Consider the following 22,067-nt stretch of genomic DNA (forward strand, 5'->3'; position numbering starts at 1 on the left):
ATTTGTCAGTGGAAGTGTGCCAAGCAGCTCCCAGCAAAAAAATAACTTGCAGAGATAGCCTCTGGGACAGCTTCCCATTTGGAATATCCGCCCTCAAGGCAGAGAAAGAAAAATCATACTGTACTTTGGTTTTCTTGGTCTTCAGGAGGCTCTAGAACCCTCACAAATTCCACATTCACATGGATTTCCACTCCCAGCATCAGGGCCACCTTGAACAGGATGAGCTGCAGTTGTCGGATACCTGTGAGGAAGGAAAGGAGAGAGAGAACAGTCAGAAGTAATGGACCAGCAGCACCCGTGTGTAAGGGCCAGATAGGTGTGGCCCAGAGAGCTCAGAGCACAGCGGCCATGCCGGCTGAGCTTGTACCAGACCCTCCGAGGATTTTCACTTCTCACACAGTGGCCCTTGGGGACCCTTCTTATTCTCATTTACTAGAGGACCTATTGAGATTTGAGAAAGTCAAGCGACTGCTCAAGGCCACACAGACACAAAAGGTGGACTATGGGTGCCGTTCTGTCCCACCGGCAGCTTGGCTCTAGCTGCACTGTACTGCTCCGACCAGAGAGATCTGTCAGTCTTTCCTACATCCTTGCTGAGCCAGACTCTGGATCTGGTGAGGTGACGATAGAGAAGGAGACAGCGAGAGTCAAGAGCCACAAGGAGAGGCTCCTGGATGAGGCCTATGAAGCTTCTCCCTCGCCATTGGTAAGGAAATTCTCCCCAACAACTGGGCTCTCTGCTTCTTACCATTTCAAATGCCTCCAGTAAGTGCAGCCTTGTTTGTTCATCTCCACTCAGCACAAAGGGGCGTGTCCCCCACCCCCAAGCATTTGTCTACACAGCCAGAAGCTTTAAACTTGCTGTGGGCTTCTCTGTATTCCTGGGTCTTTAATATTCGATGAGTGCCTACAATGTGGCAGGTGGGAAGATGGGCATAGGCTTTCTCATGGAGGAAGCAGAGGAACAGAGTGAGGGGACCTAGGCTGAGACTGTGAGAGAGGGGTAAGTGGGAGCATCGGATTCCCTGAGGAGACTGAGGACCACAGAAGCTACAAGAGGCCAGGACACGGAGAAGCCTGGAAGCCTCTGGGTAAGATCTCTCCAGTGTGATGACGGAAAGGAAATAGGCAACCACCGGGAGGAGGATGAGTGGACACAGCCCACCCTTCCTCTTCTAGAACAAATCCTTTGAGCTAAAAAATAATAATGGGGTCTCCATAGGGGGTAGGGTCCAGGGTAAGGATCTGGAAGACTGGTGGTGGGGGCTGGGGGAGAAGAAGGAGAGAAATCTAAGAGGGAGCAGAGTTGGAGGGATGGGTAGCTGTGCTTCCATCCTGGGAGGCAAAGGAGGGGGAAAGAATGTACCGGCCAGGCCAGTGGCCTCTGTCCCTCAGGCATGGGACACAGCAACTGCTAAGAACCTACTGCTGGAAGCATAGTGGGGAGTGGAGAGTTCTCACACAGAGAACTCCTGAGCAATGCTGAACCTGAGGAGACAGCTGGCAATAGAGACTGCCCACCTCTCACGGCCAGGCAGCTGGGTTTACAGAACCTAGGCCACAACCTGCTGAGAAGACAGTTCTCCCATGGGAGGCTTGGACACATCTCACACTATCAAGGTTCTGGCTTCCAGCACACAGTAGGAGCTCTATGAGTCCCCCCACCTCCAATGTCCCAGGGCTGCCCTTGAGACACCACATCTCAGCACCATGCTCAGAGCCTTCATTTCCATTCTCGCTGACAGACCTCTGGGTGGGACAGAGCATCCCGCCAGCTCACGCTGTGGCTTTCTGGGCAAATACAAATTTCTTCCCGTTGAACTGGAATTTTCTCATCCCAAAGTGGGAATGAATTCTGGGGCTGCTGCTGGTAAATTCTTTTGTGTCTGAATGAATTACACCCGTAGCGGGTGGTAACTCTCTCCAGTTCCACACCCACACCCCACTCACTTCCCATCAGTTCTAGTCTTACACGGACATGGCTTTATGGACTCCCCCTCATCGACCCCCCATGGAAAAGTGTGGGGTTCCTTTGGGTCTGAGGACCATACATGGCAGCCCGCTTACTATATGTCACTGGCCACAAAAAGTACTTTAGTATCTATTACACAACAGACATGGCACCGCCATGTTACAAACCTGACCCCATGTAAACCTTAGCAATTCAAGGGGACAGAATTTTAATCCTGTCTTACAAGAGATAAAATTGAGGCCCATGGAAAGTAAGGAGTTTGAACCAAGTCAGGAGGAAATAAGAGAGACATGCTTTGTATCTAAATCCGTCAAACACTTGTGTCCCCGCGTGATCTGCCTGACTTGACTGTCATATGTCTGATAGCTGGAGACCTCTTCCCTTTGAAGCTGAGAGGAGGAGAGGTGCTGCCTCTCCCAAGGCCTCAAGATTCCACAAGTGACCTACCACACACAGGAGCTGTGCTCCACACAGGCATTCAGCCACACAGCACACAGGCCAGCATCTTCAGATGCTAGATTCCCAACTTCTGTTCCTACCTCCCTGGAGTCACATTATGTTGCCTTTTCTCTTGTCAGAGCTCTAAGGGACACTGGGGAGAGATCCGTCAGAGACATCCGATTACATCACTCCTCTGATCTACCACCTGCCCTGCTTCGCAGTACAATGCGCAAATTCCTCTGCACAAGGAGGCCTCAACCATCTGGCCCTGTTAGAGGTTTTGTGAGTTCTCTCTTTCAAATCCCTCCTGGGAGTGTGACTCACTCTAGTAAAGCATATTTTATTACTGACAACATCCAGTGAGCTCCCTGAGCACACAGTCTCTGCTACTTGCCTCTGGACTCTGTATTTCATTCATTCACTCAGCAGATGTTTATTGTTCCATCTATTATGTGTCAAGCCCGTAGACCCTGGAGACAGGTATTTTGGCAAGCAGCGCATGCCAGGGTCCATGACCAATGGAACACAGAGTCCAGAAAAGTCACAAAGCAGACCATCATGGTCTGAATGAGAAATGTCCTCGTAGGCTTATGTGTTTGACATTTGATCTCCATCCAGTGGTACCACTTTTAGGAGACTGTAGGACCTGTGGGAGATGTGGCCTAGCTGGGAGAAGTGGATTACAGAAGGAGAAGGGAGAGCTTGAAGTCTGTAGTTGGACCATTCTGCTGGGCCTCTCTCCATTTCCAGATGTGCCCAGATATGAGCAAGCAGCCATGAAGCTGTTTGCCTTTCCTACTTTGCTGCCATGAGGGGCTATATTCTTTCAAATCATGAGCTCAAACAAACGTCTCCTCAGGTTGATCCCCATGAAGAATTTGGTCTCAGTCAAAGAAAGGAACTAAGGTACAGTCCTCTAGATAACACCCGAGGGTTGGATGTCTGGATCATCCAAAGTCACATCTGGGACTCCTAGATGTGGTAAGATGGGTCCATGAACAATAAGACCTGGACCATCCCGAAGCGCCCCGCCCTGAGCCCCACTCACTGATGTGGTCGATGGAACCAGCACAGAATTTTCCATAGAACTTCTTTGCCCCCAAGCCTCGCAGGTCATGGATAGTGAAGGGCCAGAGGTGCAGCACATTGTTCCGGGAGAAGGTGTCCCTCTTCTCCACCACAACCACTTTGGCTCCCAGGTAGGCAAGTTCAATGGCAGTGCGCAAGCCACACGGTCCTCCTCCGACGATGAGACACTGTGGAGGGAAAGGAGAGAAACTTTGAGTGTCTAGGCAGTGCTGTCACAGAGGTGACACCAGGCACAGCACACTAGGCATCTGCCCAGTATGTCTTCCCTGTATGCTCATCATAGAAGAGACACTGTCCAAACCTAGGAGAACATGCAAAGGGATCTGGGGAGAAGGCACTGTAAGATGCACAGGTGGTTCTAGGCAAGGCTGGATCAAATCTGACCCCAGGCCTGGTATGCCACCTTTTACTGCCCTTTCTTGAATTGGGTCTGTGAAGTGCTGCTTTTCCTCATAGGTCTGTTGTCAATAGCATCACCCTTTGGGAAGTATATTGGGTTAGAGATGCAGTTCAGTTGTAGGAAGCTAGCCTAGTGTGTGCAGGCCCTGGACTTACCCATCCTCAGCACCACAAAACAAGTGCATAATGAGAGAGGAATGTGCTTCTGTGTTGTGAAAGCCTATGGAACATCATTCCTGTGGCCACAGGCTAGACAATAGTCCCTTGGGACCAAAAATCAAGCAACAAAAGAAAATATTGACCAAGTGGACTTCATCAAGATATAAACTCTTTGGTGCTGAGGCTGGAGAGATGAATCAGTGACCGAGAACATTCTCTGTCCTCTTAGAAGCCCCAAGTTCCATTCCCAACTCCCATGTTGGGTGGCTCACAAGCACCCCAGCTTGGGAATCTGACACCTCAAGTATCTTCATGTAGATGGTCTCCAATACAAATAAACATAAATCTCAAGACAAAACAAATGTTTCAAAACAGTGAAGAAGAATACGATCATGGTGGTGTATATCTGTGAGCCCAAGCTAGCCTGCCTCAGCTCCCAGCCCCAACCCATTCCCCGGCCTGTCAAAGGGAAGGAAGAAAAGAAAAAGACAAGCACTAATGAGAGAAAATATTTGCAAGCCACATAACTGGTAAGTTCTGGTAACATATCTAAACAGCTTAAAATAAAAAATAAATTAAAATACCCAAGTAAACCCTAGAGAAAAAAATTAAATAGCATCTCCTACAATAAAGATATACAAGGAATCAGAAAGTAGATAAAAAAGATCCCAGCACTATCAGTCATCAAAAAAATGCAAAACTAAACCATGGTGAACGGTTTCTCCCTTATTACTAGTAAAGGCTCTAATTTGATGGGGGTATAAATTAAGAACTGGAAATAGTCAAAACTCACATATTGCTAGTGCAAATGGTTTCAAATGGTCTGTTATAGTAATTCCTTAAACAGTTAAACATAGAGGTACCATAAGAGCTAACTGTCCCAATCCTAGGTACATACACTAAGAATTGAAAACATCTCCATGAACAGCCATCAGGAGTCTTCCGTGATTGCTCCCCACATTACTCAAGTGACCCCATGGCTTGCTGAGGGGGTAATCTAGCTTGCTACCTTGCTTTTGCTCTGGGGATCCCTGATAACTGGAAATACAGATGGGTTGTCACACTCAGCTGGCATTGATGTGGGTTTGGGGATCTAAACTCCAGAATAGGTGATTTGTACAGACAGAAAGATTGGTGGTGATAAGGTTAAAGGTGGCAGCAGGGATTGGGAAATTAGTGTTTCTGGATATATGGTTTCCTTTTGGAATGTTCTGGAATTAGGCAGTGGTGATAGTTATCTACTTTAGTAGGGTGAATCTTATAGTAGGTTGATTATTACATACAATATATACAATAAAATGGTGAGGCCTTATCTAAAAGAACGACTGCTGGAGACGAGTCAGCAGTTAAAAGCATTGACTGCTCTTCTGGAGAACCCAAGTTCAATTTCCGGCACCCACATGGTACCTCAATGGTCCAGGGACAACTCTACCTCCGGAGAATCTGATGCCCTCTTCTAGTTTCTATGGGCATTGCCCATATGTGGTACAGTATTAAACAAATAAAGACTGCAGGCTCAGTGGTATGTGATTGTAATCCCAGAACTCAGGCAGGGGGATAGCAAATTCTAGGTAAGGCCCAACAAACAAAAATTGTATGAGAAAAAGGTAATTAAGAAGTGTGGCACACACATGTAAATATTGGATTCTTTTTTTTTTAACAAAGTTTTAAATTTTATTATACATACCAATGCATGCATGTCTGTGCCTGGTATTCATAGAAACCAGGATAGGGCACCAGAGGCCCTGGAACTGGAGTTACAGATGGTTGGGGGGTACCTTGAGGGTGCTAGGAATTGAACCTGGATCTTCCCAGAGGACATTCAGTGCTCTTAACCACTGAGCTAGCTCTCTCTAGCCCTGAATATTGGGGTCTTATTACTGAAAACTAGTGCCTACTTCTAGAGACTCTCAGACCATGGGGGCACATTTAAACTTTGAAATAAGTAGAATGCCTTATAGTTCATTCTTTTTCATGCACAGAAAGGGAAAAGCCAATTCTGCTTGGTATATTTCAAGGGACACCAGAGGAGGGGCTGTCCATGTTATTCTCATCACCATTGACATCTTTATGACTACCCCCACCCCCATCCCCAACCTGTTCCCCCATCATCATTCACCGCAGCCCACATTTGTAGATCACTCACTCAGGTTCATGTGTTTGACTTCTCAAATTCAGGAACTGTTATTATTATTACAAGAGAACGTTTACTCTGACCATTTCCCAAATGAGGGAAGCAGAGCCCAAAGCCACAAGGTAACTAACTGGCCCATGGTGTCAGAAAGAAAGGGATGAAGCCAGGATCTAAACCTTGATGATCTCCCTCCCAAGCCTACTGTGCAGTTCTGCTTCTGGTTTGGTAGAAATGAAAAGAAAAACAAATGTCAGAGAGAAAACGGGGTGAAGGGGAGGAAAGGGGGAGAGCTGGTTTGCATCCAGATGCTGAGGGTCTTAAATGCGCTGGTCTCATTGGCACTGGGGCTATGGGTAAAGAAGAGTCAGACAGGATTTGTACAAGGTCTATGTCAAGTCACTGCATGTTGAAGAAGATCATGGAGGTCACCTCGTGTCCCCCTCTAGATAAGCATACAAATGTCTGATTTTCTGCATAGTCTCTGTGTTGCATAAGACCTGAGAGCATGGCAGTAGTCCAGCAGAGGCAGGAGTTCACAGGTAAGGGCGTGGGCGGGTGGAGGGGGTGGGGGATGGGCAGGTAGGTGTATACGAATAGGTGAAACTATTCAGCTAGGCAACAACCAAGGAGACCATCACCTGCTCGCTCCTCACTCACTGTTGGACGTTGCTGAGACATCTGGAAACTTCTCTCTACTTGGGATTAAATGTTATCTTAAAAACACATCCCCCCTTCTTGAGCATAAACTTCATTCTTTGGCTGTCTCACTCCCCTAGGCTGCCAAGGTCCCAGAGGAAGACCCAATCAGGCGTATCAGAAGCTCCCACACTATACAATCAGTAGTTTACTGGCTGGAACCAGCGAGAGAGTTTGTAGACACCGAGTCAGAGGAAATGAAGTCACTGCTGAGATTTGACTCACCCCCAGAGACTTTGGGGAGTGCGAGGTGGGGGTGGGGGGTGCTGGCTTCCTCTCTGGACAGAGGTGCCTGGAGACAACCTGCTTCCTCAGCCCAAATCTACACTTTATCTCACCCTCCACACAGCTTCTTGCTCCACATAGCCAGACAATGACGGTCATTTCAGAGCCTGCTCCAAACCCCACGCTTGTGAGGTTTGCTTTGGGGCGAGGTCTGAACTCATTACATGTCTTTGCAGTTACTGCATGCTTCCTGTTGGTGAGCTCTGTCACTCCATGGCCAAGGCTGGGCCAGCTGGAACATGTAGGGTGAAGAAGGGCAGGAAGGGGACACAAGACTTCTGCAGGTTCTGTTCACCATGCCTGACCAATTTCTGGTGTCCAGACAAGGCAGGAACACTCCTCTCCTCCAGCCAGGGGCTGTTGTACATAGAGTGTGCAAAATATTTGCCAGGTCTCATGTCCAGTCCTCTGGGCGGCACCTGGGTTTCCATCAGTGGATGCTTGGCTTTCCCATCATCCTAAGCTCTATTACATATTTTGGGCCTGAAATCTCAGAGAGACCAATCATACTGGGATCTTAATCAAAGCAAATGCCAATGGGCTTAGTTATATCAGGGGTAAAAAAATCCAGGCTGGCATAAGGGCCTGTTGGCTGGGGTTGTGGAGGCAGAACAGTTCCCCCTTGGACTGTGCTAGTTATGATCAGAATGAGGACTTTGTATCCTGACAAGGGGCCAAATACAGCGCAGCCATGTGTCTGGGCAGAGGAACAGCCCTGGTTTCCCACTGCCCACAGCCAGTGGATACTCTGGACAGGTATGATTCAGCGGACTGAACACAGAGGCAAAGGGCTCTCCCCTTTTCACAGACCTGGCCAGAAGCTACCTCTGAAAACAAACCTTAATAGAGTTTTTGGTTAAGACTGAGCCTCGGTCAGTAATGTGCTCACTGTACAAGCAGAACCTATGCTCACTGACAGAACCCACATTATCACTTGGCTCTGGGGACGTTGAGACAGGTGGGTCCCTGGGGCTCACTGACTCCTCAGCCTAGTTAAGATGGTGAGTCTCAGGACAGGGTTAATGTTTGCAGCATCTCACCCAGACGGAAGGAGCAGGGGTCTGCCAAAGCCACCAACATATATCATGGATGTCAGTATTATCTTTGCAGTGGGGTGACTGAATTATTGCTCACTGGGGAGCGGGCAGATCTACCACCAGCAGGCAAGAGACCCTATCTCAATAGACAAGGTAAATATCTCTTGAAGAGTGACATTCAAGGTTGTCCTCTGGCTTACACACACCAATGAGCAAACATGTACACATACCACACCCCCATAAACACACACACACACACACACACACACACACACACACACACACACACACACACACACACCGCCTGAAGGCTTTCCTGAATTAGACTGCACACTTTTCTCCTGCAGTCCCACTGCCTCACTCCTTACTGCTGTCCCTGAACAAAGCTCTCGTGTTATTGTTGGCTGGGCCTCAAGAACTGCCCCGTCCTCTGTGTTATCTGTGTGCCTGGAACATATCCACTCCCTGGTACGCACAGGAGGCCCAACGTGCAGCTGATGGATGAATGAACTTCCCACCCACTCCACGCCAACTCACTTCTGGCTTTCTGACCATGAGAGGGATGTTGGGTGCATGCCAGCAGCTTCCCACCCAGACAGAAGGAACAGGGGGCTGCCAAGGCCACCTACATCATGGACGGGGGTATTATCTGTGTACTCAGGTCATGTGAATTATTGCTCACTGGGGAGTGGGCAGATCTATCACCAGTAGGAAATCCACCGTAAAGATAAGTTTAGAAGAGCTCAGACCTGCACATTCTCGACAAGAGACAAACACCACATGGAGAAACAGACTATTCATCAAGGAGCTGGATGGGAGACAACAGCTAGTATACCTAGCCAAGATGTAAATGCTAGTAGGGGTGTCGGGGTGGGAGTGGGGGCTCACACAAAACTCTTGCTGCACTCCAGAGGGGCCCTGAAAGTATGACTCTTTAAAAATTTTCTTTATATATTTATGTGTGTGTGTGTGTGTGTGTGTGTGTGTGCTTTGCCTGTAAATGCCTATGGAGGACAGAAAAGGTTGTTGGATCTTTTGGAACCAGAGTTACAGACAGTTGCAGCCTGCCATGTGGGTGCTGGGAACTGAACCCAGATCCTTTGTGAGAGCAGCTAGTGCTCTTAACCACTGAACAATCTCTCCAACTCCATCTGCCATTTTTGCATGTACGTATTTGTGTGGTATGCATGGGTACGTAGGTATGTTTACAAGGATAGGCATGGGTACACATGTGTACACATGTGTGTGTGCCTGAAGTTGTAAAGTTGATACCTGGAGTTTTCCTCAGTCATTTTCTATATTATTCAAGTGAGCAGAGAGAGCTCAGATCCAGGTTAGTCTAGCCAGCTAGATCTGTAGATCCCTGCCTCTGAGCCTAGATTACAAATGGGCTACCACACCTAGCCAGCACACATGTGGCTTCCGGAGATCTGAACTCCAGGTCTTACATTGCATGGCATGTATTTCCTACACTGAGCCATTGCCCCAACCCAATTATTAACTTCTCAGTGGCATAGTGCACCTTCCAACCAGTCCTCCTCCCATCCATAGGGGATGCTGGGACCCAGCACAGAAAGTATAAGAGTCACTGAGTGGAGGCAGGGCTCAACAGTCTGCAGTTTTTGTTTCTGTTTCTGCTTCCTGTCTCCCTTCTCCTTGGGTGCAATGGGACCAAGGCTACTGTGAGATGCTATGTGACAATGGAAATGACCCACAGACGGAGGTCTGCCACTCATAGCCTTCTGACCACTGCTTTGGGTGAAATGAAGTTGAACACACTTCACAAACATTCTGCTGGCACTCCCTACTTGCTAGCCACCTCCCCAACTACTTCTTGTATTTCATCTTTGTAATCACCCTTTGCAAGTGTTTAGCATCACACCCACCTTGGAGGTGGAAAAATGGAGGCATAGAAAAGTAAAGTAAGGGCTGCAGAGATGGTTCAGCAGATAAGAGCGCTTGCTGGGCACACGAGAGGATCTGAGTTCAAATCCTCAGCACCCACATTACAAAAGAAATCTCAGTGTCGCTATGCTGTGACCCCAGCACTGTTGTGGGGGCAGAGACAGGAGGGTCACTGGAGCCTGATGATGGTAAGCTCCAGGCCCAATGAGAGACCCGAAGGAATAAAGTACAAACTGTTAGCACAAGACTCTTACACAGGGATACACGCCTGCAACACCTGCACACACGTATACACACATGTACATGCATGTAAACACACTCACACTTGTGCGTGCACGCGCACACATACACACACAGTGCCTCCTTATGTGAACAGTATGATTAGAGCTAAAGGCAGGGTCTGAGGATAGTTTCATTTGTAAATGTTCCGCCAGTCAGTTTTGAAAGGGTGAAAAAAAAATGGAGACAGAGAAGGCAAGAAATTCTTCTCAAGATCGTGTAACTAGTAAACGCTCACATTTGGATTTGAACCCAGGCCTATGCGCTCAATAGCTTGCCTTGAGAGTACAAAGCCTAGGTTATCAGGAACTTCATGGCGAGAATGGAGGGAGGCCATTTCCTTCCTTCCCCCTCACTGAGGACACATGAATGCAGCCAGAGTTCAACCCGTGTTCACAGGTCCTCTCTGCAGGGGAGGACAGGGCTGTGTCCAGCTAAGCTTCATGTGTTTCCCCAGGGTGGAAGTTCCCAGGACAGATGGGGCTTGAGCCTGTGCAGGTCCTGAAAACCACCCCTGCAGGTGTCTCAGCTGCAGTGTTTCCAGTCAGCACAATTCTATGGCAAGCTGGTGGCCTTGCTAGGTCTTCCTGGTAACAGTAGTCACCTGGGCATTCTGGCTCTCACGGGCAGAGCCCTGGTGTCAGTCTTACCGTTGTCCTTCAGGGTGGCTTACAGCCTCTGGCTGTTAGGACAAGAGACTTATCTGAACCCAGGCAGGAAGTCCATGGCTGTTACTGGAAGACTGCAAGCAAAACCAACCTGTTCATATTGTAGGGTCAAAAATGTTTGAAGCCCAGACATCCGCTTTATGTCTACAGGGCGGTAGCTCATGGTGGAGGCTGGAGGAGTTTATAGCCTCATTTTGCATAGTAACAAGTGGGGACCTCATGGGAGATGTGCCCACCAAGGAGTCCTTGGAAGACCTGGCTAAGGAAGGTTTGTCATAGACATGCTCCATTTTTGTCAAGGTGCTAAAACTTATTTGATTGGTAGAACCTTGCCCCATCAAACTCTCTGACCACTTCTGCTCTCCCACCCCACCCCAGTTTCACATAGCCCAATCTGGAATTGAATTTGAGATATAGTTCAAATATGACCTTAGATTCTCCTGCCTCCACCTCCACCAAATGCTGGAATTGGAGACTTGTGCCACCATACCCAGGTTAGGCAGTGCTAAGGACTGGACCTAGGACTTCATGTACACTAGACCAATGCTCTCTCAACAGAATGACATCCTCAGCCCCAGTTCTCTTGTATCTCATTCAAACCTAGCTCCTCCCAAATAACTCTTACATTCCACTTAGTGACCACAGTAGCTTTCTCCTGTCACCATGCTTCCTCTCAAGAAATACCTCCTCCAAGAGAAACACTCCATTCCCCCTCCCTCTCCCCTCATATGCTGGAATGTCCTGGTACCCTCCTCCTCTTATCAATAGCCTAAGTAGAGAGCACAGGCTCTGTTCCGGGAGTTTCCCTTGCAAACATCTTTCCCTTGGCCTTATGAGCATGCTCAAGCTGGTACTGGCCTGGAAATTGTTAGCATAGTCCTTATCTCTATGGCAGTATTCAGGCCTCGCAGCATCTTCCCACCTAAAGTATAAGGTCCCTGAAACCAGGGCACAAGTGCTACCTTAGCCTTGCCCCTGCTGGCAGAGGAAATTAACTGTGGCAGTCCCTGGGTGAAAATGTGACCTCTAGGGTCAGAGGTCAGACTCAAGGTCACCAAACTGCTATTACTTTTTCCAGGTCAGAGGCAGCATTTTCTAGGAGCAAGATGATGGGTTCTCTCTTCCGCTCTCCTGAGATGTGTGGGGATTTGTGGGACGGCTCTGAGGGTTGTGGACTTGTGCCCTTTGCCTCGGGAAACTGTGGAAGCACAGTTGGGGGTAGAGAAGAGCTGACACAAAGAATGCTCAGAGAAATTGGAGAAGGCACAGACTGGTGACTCTGGCCAAGGAAGGACCATATAGGAGAAGGAATGTGATTGGAGAACTGAGCTGGGGGAATTAGAGAGACAGAAGAAATGGTAAGACTAAGAAAGAGGGAGATGTCTGTGGACCAGTGCAGGGCCTGGACAGGGCTAGATTTGGGGACTGAGGGGCAGAGAAGTTGGACCTGGAGGGTCTTGGAGCAGGTAGGGTCTCCTTTTCTCCTTTTGCACGTAGTGGGTTTGGAATAGAACAGCATGAAGCTCTGCTTTTACTTCTAGAACAGACTAGAGAAACTAGAGAAGGAGAGCGCCCTCCCTGTGACATTTCGCTTAAACGGAATTTTCCACCCTGCCCCTTAGGTGTCAGACACCTCATCTTCCTGGCTCTACAAGAGCAGCAGGTTCAGGTTCACTCTGGGTAGGCTTCACCATCACACACATCCCTGAACTCCACTGGAGTCCAGAAGCAACCATGGCCCACCTGCATGGTGACATTTCTGTTTTAATCAGCATCTCACAGGTAACAGATTCACAGCCTGCTCCTAACCTGTTCCTCACCCCCACTCCCTACTGCTGTCTTGGGAACACATGGATGCCTCTAGCTGTGCACATGAGTGTGCTTTGTACACCCTTAACCTTTATCCTCACCCCTGCTCACCTCGTTGTCACAGCAAATCCACGACTCCCTTCAAGCACACCCAGATTGAACCAGTTTTTGTCTCCTCTGTTCAAGTCCCTCACATCCCTACCTGTGGCATCAGGGGTCCTGCCTGGTCTCCCTAGTCCCACCCTCATCTCTTCCTAGCCTCTCCCCTATGTAGCAGCCACAGCCGTCCTGAAGAGAGGCCTGGCCTCTCCCAGCTAACCACTGTTCACCGGCTCCTGTGGCTCTCAGAACAAGGTCAGAAGATCTCATCGGGACCTCCAGGCCCCCCGTGACCTTGTGTACAGTTTCCTTCTGACTTTGGTTTTTTACCAGCCTTCCTTCTCAGCTCTTCTGCGCATGGCCTCAGCATGCATACGTCCTTCTTGCCTGCTTCCCCTTCCCCATCCCTCATAATTTTTATAACCTAAAAGGGGCACCTATTATAGGACACCTACATGTCTGGTTATGTTTTCTACAGTATTTTACATGTTTATAAATATTCCAAGCATCTGCCTAAAAAAAAGAATTATACTTTATTTATGGTGTGTGTGTGTGTGTGTGTGTGTGTGTGTGTATGTGTGTGTGTGTGTGTGTGTGTGTGTGTGAGTGAGTGTATGATAGCATATATGTGGAGGTCAGAGGATAACAACTTTTGGGAATCAGTTCTCCCCTTTGACTCTTTGGGTCCTGGTGATTGAACTCAGGTTCTAGGCGGGCATCAAACACCTTTACCCTCTGAGCCATCTTGCCAGTTCCTCCAGAATCTGCTTTTTGTGTTTTTCCTATTGCAGGCTCTCCCTTCTTATTCTAACATCTCTATAGTACTTTTGGCAAAATGTGGACATTTTTGAAATAGAAAAAGATTCAAGAATCCTGGGTAACATCAAAATACTTGCCACAAAGATTCTGCCATTGGATTTTACTCTTCAAACACTCATCTATCTATTCATCATGTGTTCCCCACAGTAACATATCACCCATGAGTCTGTCCAGATATCTACTCCCCTCCCCACGTGTGCATTTATCTGCTCATATGTATTCCTTCACCCATGAGTCCTTATACCCACCTACCTATGCCTGCATCTACACATCCATCCATCCATACATTCATCTATCCACACATCCATCCATCCACACATCCATCCATCCATCCACACATCCATCTATCCACACATCCATCCATCCACACATCCATCCATCCATCCATCTATCCATCCATCCACACATCCATCCATCCACACATCCATCCACACGTCCATCCATCCACACATCCATCCATCCACACATCCATCCATCAACACATCCATCTATCCACACATCCATCCATCCATATATCTATTCAGCAACTTGTCTTACTTCTGGTGCATCTCAACTTCAGGATCTTTACATTTCTTCTCAGTTACTTCAGGACAAGAGTTCAGATGTCAATATTTATTTGAGATTTAAAATTTAAACCTTTTTGTGTATGAGTGTTTTGCTCGCACACATATATTTGTACACATATGTGTTCCTGTGATCATGGAGCCAGAGGAAGGCATCTTATTCCTTGGAACTGGAGTTATAGACAGTGGTGAGCCACCATGTAGCTGCTGGGAACTGAAACTGGGTCCTCTGGAAGAGCATCCAGTTCTCTTAATCACCACGCTATCTCTACAGCACCCCCCTTCTGAATTCTAAATCACATATTTCTCTTGATCAGATAGATGTTTTAAAGGTGCATTTTTACATAGACTGAAATCTACATCTTTTACATGTGTGCATGTATCCACACACTTGTGACTCAAACTTCATCTTGATTAGATCAATGACTTCCCCGTGCATTTCAGATATTATTCCTCAGGAGCTGTCTACTTTTTTGTTTGTTTTTATAGACAATATATTTTTGCTGGGACTTGGGATGCTCAGATTAGGCTAGCTTAGCTGGCCAGTAAATCCCAGGAATTCTCTTTTCCCCCATTTCTCTGGTACAGGGATTACAAATGCACCCAACCATGCCTGCTTGTTTTGTTTTTTGTTTGTTTAACTTGGGTGCTAAGACTGAACTGAGCTTTTTGCTTTTTATTTTTTTAAAAGAATTATTGGTTTTAAGTATGTGAGTACATTGTCACTGTCTTCAGACACAGCAGGAGAAAACATCACATCCCATTACAAATGATTATGAGCCACTATATGGCTGCTGGGATTTGAAGTCAGGACCTCTGGAAGAACAGTCAGTGCTCTTAACTGCTGAACCATCTCTCCGGCCCATATCCTTTGCTTTACATAATCATTTTCTCCATGTCAACAGGTTTTCTTCTGCATAGTTTTGTGAAACTTCAACCTTCTTGTTCTCAGTTCAGTATTTAGGGCCATCAACAAGAGACTCCTAACAAAGTGCAGGACTCTGGATGGATGCCCTTTCTCCCTTCAGGAGAGAAGTCATAAGTTCTTCTAAACTCCAAATGGGGAAGTCACGAGAATATCACATTTATTGAGAAAGAATGAGGGAAACAAATCCCTAAAATAGTGTAAGACACAGCCAAAGCTAAGACACCCAAAGTCAGTTAGAATCCAAGAAGCAGAGCTACAATATAGACATAGTGTAGGATCCAGAGGTGTTAGTTCATTTTTATCATCTTTCCCTTTTAGTAGTTATTAAGAGGTTCCCATAGCATAGCAATAGCTAAAATTTAGCCAAATGTAAGACCTTCCCATGCTTAGTCCATTTCACACTACACAGTCCAATATTGACAATGTTTTGCAGCTACAGCTGCTGAATAGTAGAGCTGAAAATGAACTCAGGCATCTGGTCCTGCGACCATGTATCTAACCATGGTGCAAAGACCACACATCTAACCATGCTGCAAAGACCATGCATCTAACCACTACACACAGATCATGTATTTAACCTAGTCATATTTAACCAAGGTCACTTGTTTAGCCATGATACAGAAACCATACACACACGTAACCTTTATACCTGGTCCCAGAGTTAGCCTATGTGTGTGCAGTTCTGCCTTAGAGAGGAGGTGGCAGACCAGGAGTCTGCACAGTCTCCATGGTACTGTGATGTGGTACACTTGAGTGATTTTTCAAGTCTGTCTATGCCATTACCCTGCAGACTTCTTAAGAGATACGTCTCTCATGAGCCTGGCACCACAAGGTGCTCAGAAGTCATTAGAAAGGAGGAGGGAACACTGCCTGCAGGTAGTGTTGCATATGTCCCACTGGTTCTGTCTCTGGAGAACCATGATGAATATACCCAGCTTGTCTCTCTTCATTGGCCATGAAGGGGAACACTTCACCTCCTCCCTCCTCCCTGAGGGGACAACTTTCTCCTGTGACTCACAGGAGTGCAGCCTAAAGTAACGTAGGAAAAACAAAGGCAATAGAAACACACAGAAACAAAGCAGGATCCTGGAAGGTTTTGCAACAGTCAAGTCAAGAGAGGGCTGGCATTCAGTCAGCCGGGACTGGGCTCTGGCATCCTCGGGATTCTTCATGGCTTAATCTCAGCTCCCCCCACTGCAGCCTGAAATAAATGTGCTTGTTGACACCGATCTCATACGTAAGCATTTCTACCAGACACATTTTTGAAATGGAATTATGAGGTGAGAAGGTTTACAAACATCAAACAGGGCCAAAATTCTGGGAGAAGAAGAGGAATCAGGGGGCCTTCAGGGAGACGACACCCCCAGGGCCAGCCTAGTTTGGTGTCTGGGAGAGCAGTGGACAGCCTCAAGTTCCAGCAGGAAAATTACAGCAACAGTTGGATGCTCCTTGCCTGCCAGACTTAGTGGGTTCTTGAAGGAGCCAATGGCATAGGTCACTAATCCAGTGTTAAAGGCTGAGCAGTGCTACCCAGTCCTTGCCCAGTGGGAAGAATTCCAGCCAGGGCTTTGAATGGCAGCTGTCAATCTACCTAGTGGCAAGCATTTCCACTCAACAGGTGCCACAGCCAGGGACCACTTGAGGTCAAGAGAGACATGTCTGAGCGCCTGACGTGCCTGCTGCAGAGCCTGCCTGAAGTACATTCACTCACAGAGGTTTTACAGGAGCCATGATGGAGCCAGGATGAACAAGTTGTTCCCAGTCCCACTTCACAGGAGAGAGATAACTGGGTCTCAGCTATATCAGACCTCACAGCCATGGGCTGTGGTTAGGGAACCAACGCACAAAATGGCTAAGCCTGTGCTCAAGGGAAACAAAAGAACTGCCATATGACTGTGGGCAGTTCAGCTCTGAAGCACGAACTCACCCAAGATGACACAGCTAGGCCAGGTGTGCGGGGACTAGGGCAGTAGAGCCAGGCTGATCTCTTGAGTTGAAGGCCAGCCCAGTCTACAGAGTGTGTTAAAGGGCAGCCATGGCTACACAGGGAAACCCTTATAGTGCAACAAACAAACAAAAAGATGACACGGCTATGCAACCAACGGTGGACAGGTCAGGGACTTACCGCCTGGTCCTTCTGATGCTTTATCAGACTTTTCCTTGCTGTTACCTGTCTCAAAGATGTAGGGTCAGCCAGGCATCTTTTATCTCCCTTGTGGAGACATGAGTACTCTACTGGTCCCATTGCAACCCAGGACCCCCCAAGGCTACGGGTCAGAATAATTCTGTTAGCAGACAGTTTTGTCCTAGCCTGTCATCGTCAGAAAGGCCATGAAGGTAATGGATGTGTATGAGACAAGGCCAGGTTTCCTCTGCCACCAACTCTGAGGTCAGCAAAAGCAAGACTACCATGCCCAGCAGCTGTCCTTGTGTCCTAGTGCAGAAGTGGAGCCAAAGAGAATAGGGCCAGTTCTGCCAGACAACATCTAGTCCAGAGCCCCAGTGGGTGGCTAGGAGGAGGTAGAAGGAACCCTCTGCTATGTGCCTCTCTTTGTCCTCATCCCTCCTCTGCCCAAGCCGGAGGTGCTAAGATTGCAGCACCAGGGGTTTCATGCTTCACTCTGGCACGTATGCAGAACAGAACACCCCAGAAACAGCAGACAGGGCAGAGAGGTGGGGCAGGCAGGCCACTGGCCACTCTGTGGCTTTGAGCACACAGTTCATTATGCAGGCTGTCAGGCTCTGGATTAGGGTGGTTCCTACCAACCAGAGTTGCTGTATGCATAGAGGGGATGTTCTACAGGACTGTTAACTAAGATACCTTGATAGCACTTGGGGCCCACCATGTAAAGATACTAAGAAAGGAGGCCCCCCTCTCCTCAGTTCTTTCTTCCTGGAAAGGAGTTCTTATATGACATGGGCATTTTGACATCCTAAGACAGTCTCATTTGGGGACATGGGCACAGTGTGTCCAGCAGGCTGGAAGCAGTCTTCATTGTTTAAAACAAGAAGTTCAGAGCATCATCAGGGTGGGTTACAGGGCGAGTGAGTTACTCTTGTTTCAGGGAGTCGCCTGGTGTCCTAACCTGTGGGTATGTCCACTGCCTAAGCTGTGAGAGGCCTCATATCAGGCCCAGTGCCTTTATTTATTTTTTGTAAAGGGCCAGTTAGCAATATTTTATACATTTCTCTGAACCCCTATTGCTAGCTTCCATATTCAGTGAATCCGTCCCTATAACCCTTTGCCTTAGGAGGTTTAAGAAGGTATTTAAGAGAGCTCTGTAGCCATCTGTAATACCTGAATTGCAAAGACTTCCCTGCTGGTCCTCCTAAATTGGCCATTATTCATTCTTATCCCAAGCTTAGTAATCCCCCAATTTTTCCCTATCTGCTTTGTTTCTCTTCTCTTTTCCTTAATTTTCTCAATCTTTCTCTTCCTTTCTTTCCTGTTCTTGGTGCTTATCACAATTCTACATCTGTTTCGTTTGTTCCTGTTGACCATTTCTCTCTGTCTCTTCCCAGAGAATATACGCTTTATGAATACCAGGGTCTTACCTCTCTATTCAATCCCCAAGGATGGAGATTATCTTTGATCTACAGCATAGACACATATATATTTGCCTATTGAGTAAATGAGTCCAGTCAAACCAGAGCTTTCATGGATGCTGGGCCTAACCAAAGTGCAATGGCCAGGATTTACGGAGATCCTGGGATCCCATCTTATTTGGTAAATATACCCAGCTATCTTACTAGGTGAGGCAGAGCTAATTCAGGAGGCAGGCACGATGTCATCTCCTTGCTTCAGTGAGGTCACTGCAGGTAAGGGCAAACCACTTCAAGATATTTATCTGAGAAACAGTAGGGCTAAGTTACAACCTAGATCTGTCCTGCTCTGGGGCAAAGCTACACTCCAGTACTCTTGCATAATTTTTCAATTTAGTCTGAACACAGATTATTGGTCACTGGAAAGGCTGAGAGGCAGAGATGTGTGGCAAAACAAACAGGTTGAGAGATACTACCATCCAAGAAAAATGTGGGTTTGTTAAACAGGGCATAGCCTTGGCTGAGAGAGTGGAAGGAATCAAACATACAATAAAGTATATATGTGTGGGGGGGTGTCAATTTTATAAATGTAGTACCTAGTCTTAGCTAGGGAAAACAAATTAAGGCATCTCAGCCAATGAGAGGTGTCAGCAAATCCCTTAGGTTTTCCAAGGGCAAAGCCATTACCCACTCGATGCACCTGGAGCTGTTGTCTGGGGGTGGGATGCGCAAATCTTGTACCCAAGCCACAGAAAGCAGCTGTTTACCAAGTCAATCATCCTTAGTTCTAGCTGGCCAGTCCCAGAGTATCTGCATGCAGACACCTCTCCCAGCAAAGACAGAGGAGGACATTGTAGGCAAGAGGGGTGCTGTGAGCTCTTTACACACCCTTTCCCAGACAGAGAACTCAGCCCCCTACAAGGAATGTAATCATGACCAACATTGTGTCTACTACAAAAGAAGCAAAGATTGTACTCAGAAGTTCTTGATAATTCCAAGTGGGTCAACTTACACCATAAAGTGCTTTATAATTTAAATGTTTTTGAAACTGTAACTAGATCATAGTGTCTAGACATCAGGAGGTTCCAACCATACAACACCTTCTCTTACTTTGAATGATTATCATGTGAGACCCGCCTACAGCCTGCCACAAAACGTTCTTTTCTCTTCCTGAGAATACCTTGAAGGGAATGTTACGTATCTAGAAGGCATCTCACAGCCTACTGGCAAATGTCTGGGTTTCTTCCACAAACGTCGTGCCTGAGCAGTCAGAGAACCTGCCCTCTGGAGCAGACCTTGGTGTCCTCTTAGATACGTGGAGAGTGTCCACATGGTAAATGGAGGACTTCCGGGCTCCAGGATTGTTCTGACATGGCTGCAAATATCTAGCACAGATAGGCAAACTTCTCTAGCTCAAAACGAGTATAAAAGTAGGTGAGGACATAGTTTAAGTTCTCCTGAACTATGACAGGAAAACAAGACATTTAGGTGTGTCCAGCCACACACCTGATGCCACACATCAGGAAAGAGGAAAAACACATCCCTCATACAGCCTACAGGTGCCCAGATCAGCTTTCTTCAAGGCATCCTGTTGGGTACCAGGGAAACAGAAATGCACAACTCACGTTTCCTGTCCACATTTCAGCACTGCAAGGGAACGCAAGTGCCTACGCAAAACAGAGCTCACTGGCCTTGTACACCAAGGACGGGGGAAACTTAGTCTTCCCTGGGTGGGAAGGAATGAAAGAACTAGAGGAGACCTAAAGAGGCCGAATGCACAAATGTGGGCCAAAGAGAAGTCTGGGAAGTCAAACCACAGAGTCTGAGTGGGCGTGGTCTCTGAGGGCTGTGAGCTGAGACTGCAGATCTAGAGGAAGGACGCATCTGAGGAAGTGGGACGGAAGCAGGAAGCAGGGTGTAGTATATACTTGGTTTTACCAAAGGTACTCCTGGGGGCATGGTGGCACAGCACCTGTAATTCCAGCGTTCAGGAAAGCTGAGGCAGGAGAATCACCAGTTTGAGAACCTCGTGATCTATACATTGAGATCCTATCTCAAGCACACCTACAGCGTGGGGCGCAGTTAAATGTGGTCTCTCGGGAGAAGTAAAGGAAGATGGAGGAATCAGTAGACCCTAGCCAGGGGTTTCGGGAAACTCGACTGTGCGGACAATGGGAGCCCCCACAGAGAATCAGCCCTAGCCCTCTGGAGAAAATGAAGGAACTTCACATACTTACAGCAGGACTATTTCAGACCCCCAGCAATGTAAATAACGGCATAGAGGCTTATCAGTATTTTAAGGTTTAGGCCTTTTGTTAGGCAGCCTCTAGACTGCTAACCTATTTAACCCTGATACCATGTCTCCGCTCCACTCTGGTCCACCTCTGTCTGCTCTGCTCTGGTCTGTCTGCTCACCTCCATGTCCTCTGATTAAGTCTTCCATCTTCCCAGCATCCCTCTCTCTGCCTGGAAGATCTGTCCTTCACTTCCTGTCCAGGTATTGGCCATCAGCCCTTTATTAAAGCCAATCAGATACAATCCTAGATTGTCTTAGGCAGGTGAGGAAAAAGAAATATTTACAAAATATGAGACCAGCAATGGGCCATAGAAATAACAACACTAGGATTCTGACAATATTAGTTCTTTGCTAGTACAGAATTAACAATCGAATGTACAGAGATACCCTGACACACACCGACAATACAATCCTGACAGGGAACACCCAGGCCTCTCTACTAACAGCTGCAAAACAGGGCTGACTCCTGCCTAAGGAAACGCAGAAGTCAGTCTTCAAAATCATATGCCACCATGCCTCCAGGAGCACCATGAGCAGCTGTCACTCCTGCCATTTTAGGCTGTGGGACCACGGGCCATGATCAGCACAGCTCTAGGGAGAGGATGGAGGTTGCCACCACCTCACTCAGTTACTTTGTTTCTGTCCCAGGGAGGAAAGGTACACTCTGGTCCAGTACAGATAGGAAAGGGCACCAACCAGAAGTGATCACCGAAGTACATAATTCAGAAAGAATTAGTATAGAGATATTTCCCCTGGATTGTGCAATCATTTCGGGAATCCAGGCTTTACAAACAGAGCACCAAAAAAATTAAGTAAAATCAACCAAACATAAAACTCCAGCTCCATGGGAATAGAATGCAGTAGTAATGTGCTAATGGGAAGAGGCTGGCGGTGTAACTGAGAGGTCAGGAAACAGGGCTCTCTCTTGGCTTGAGCAAGAGAGCAA

The 22,067-nt window shown here is 47.4% G+C and overlaps 1 protein-coding gene across 3 annotated transcripts in view; it reads right to left on the minus strand.

Moving 5' to 3' along the window:
* MICAL2 (microtubule associated monooxygenase, calponin and LIM domain containing 2) overlaps nucleotides 1–22,067 on the minus strand; it is a 124,272-nt gene that overhangs the window by 45,205 nt on the left and 57,000 nt on the right. For all 3 annotated transcript variants that reach the window (XM_080911587.1, XM_080911586.1, XM_080911588.1), the window contains exons 6-7: nucleotides 3,462–3,669; nucleotides 125–241 (exon numbers count right to left, since the gene is read on the minus strand). In XM_080911587.1, coding sequence (XP_080767713.1) covers nucleotides 125–241; nucleotides 3,462–3,669 — 325 coding nt within the window. The remainder of the gene's footprint in view (nucleotides 1–124; nucleotides 242–3,461; nucleotides 3,670–22,067) is intronic.

The sequence above is a fragment of the Micromys minutus genome (genome assembly GCF_963924665.1).
Source record: "Micromys minutus genome assembly, chromosome: 2".
Taxonomy (NCBI): Eukaryota; Metazoa; Chordata; class Mammalia; order Rodentia; family Muridae; genus Micromys; species Micromys minutus.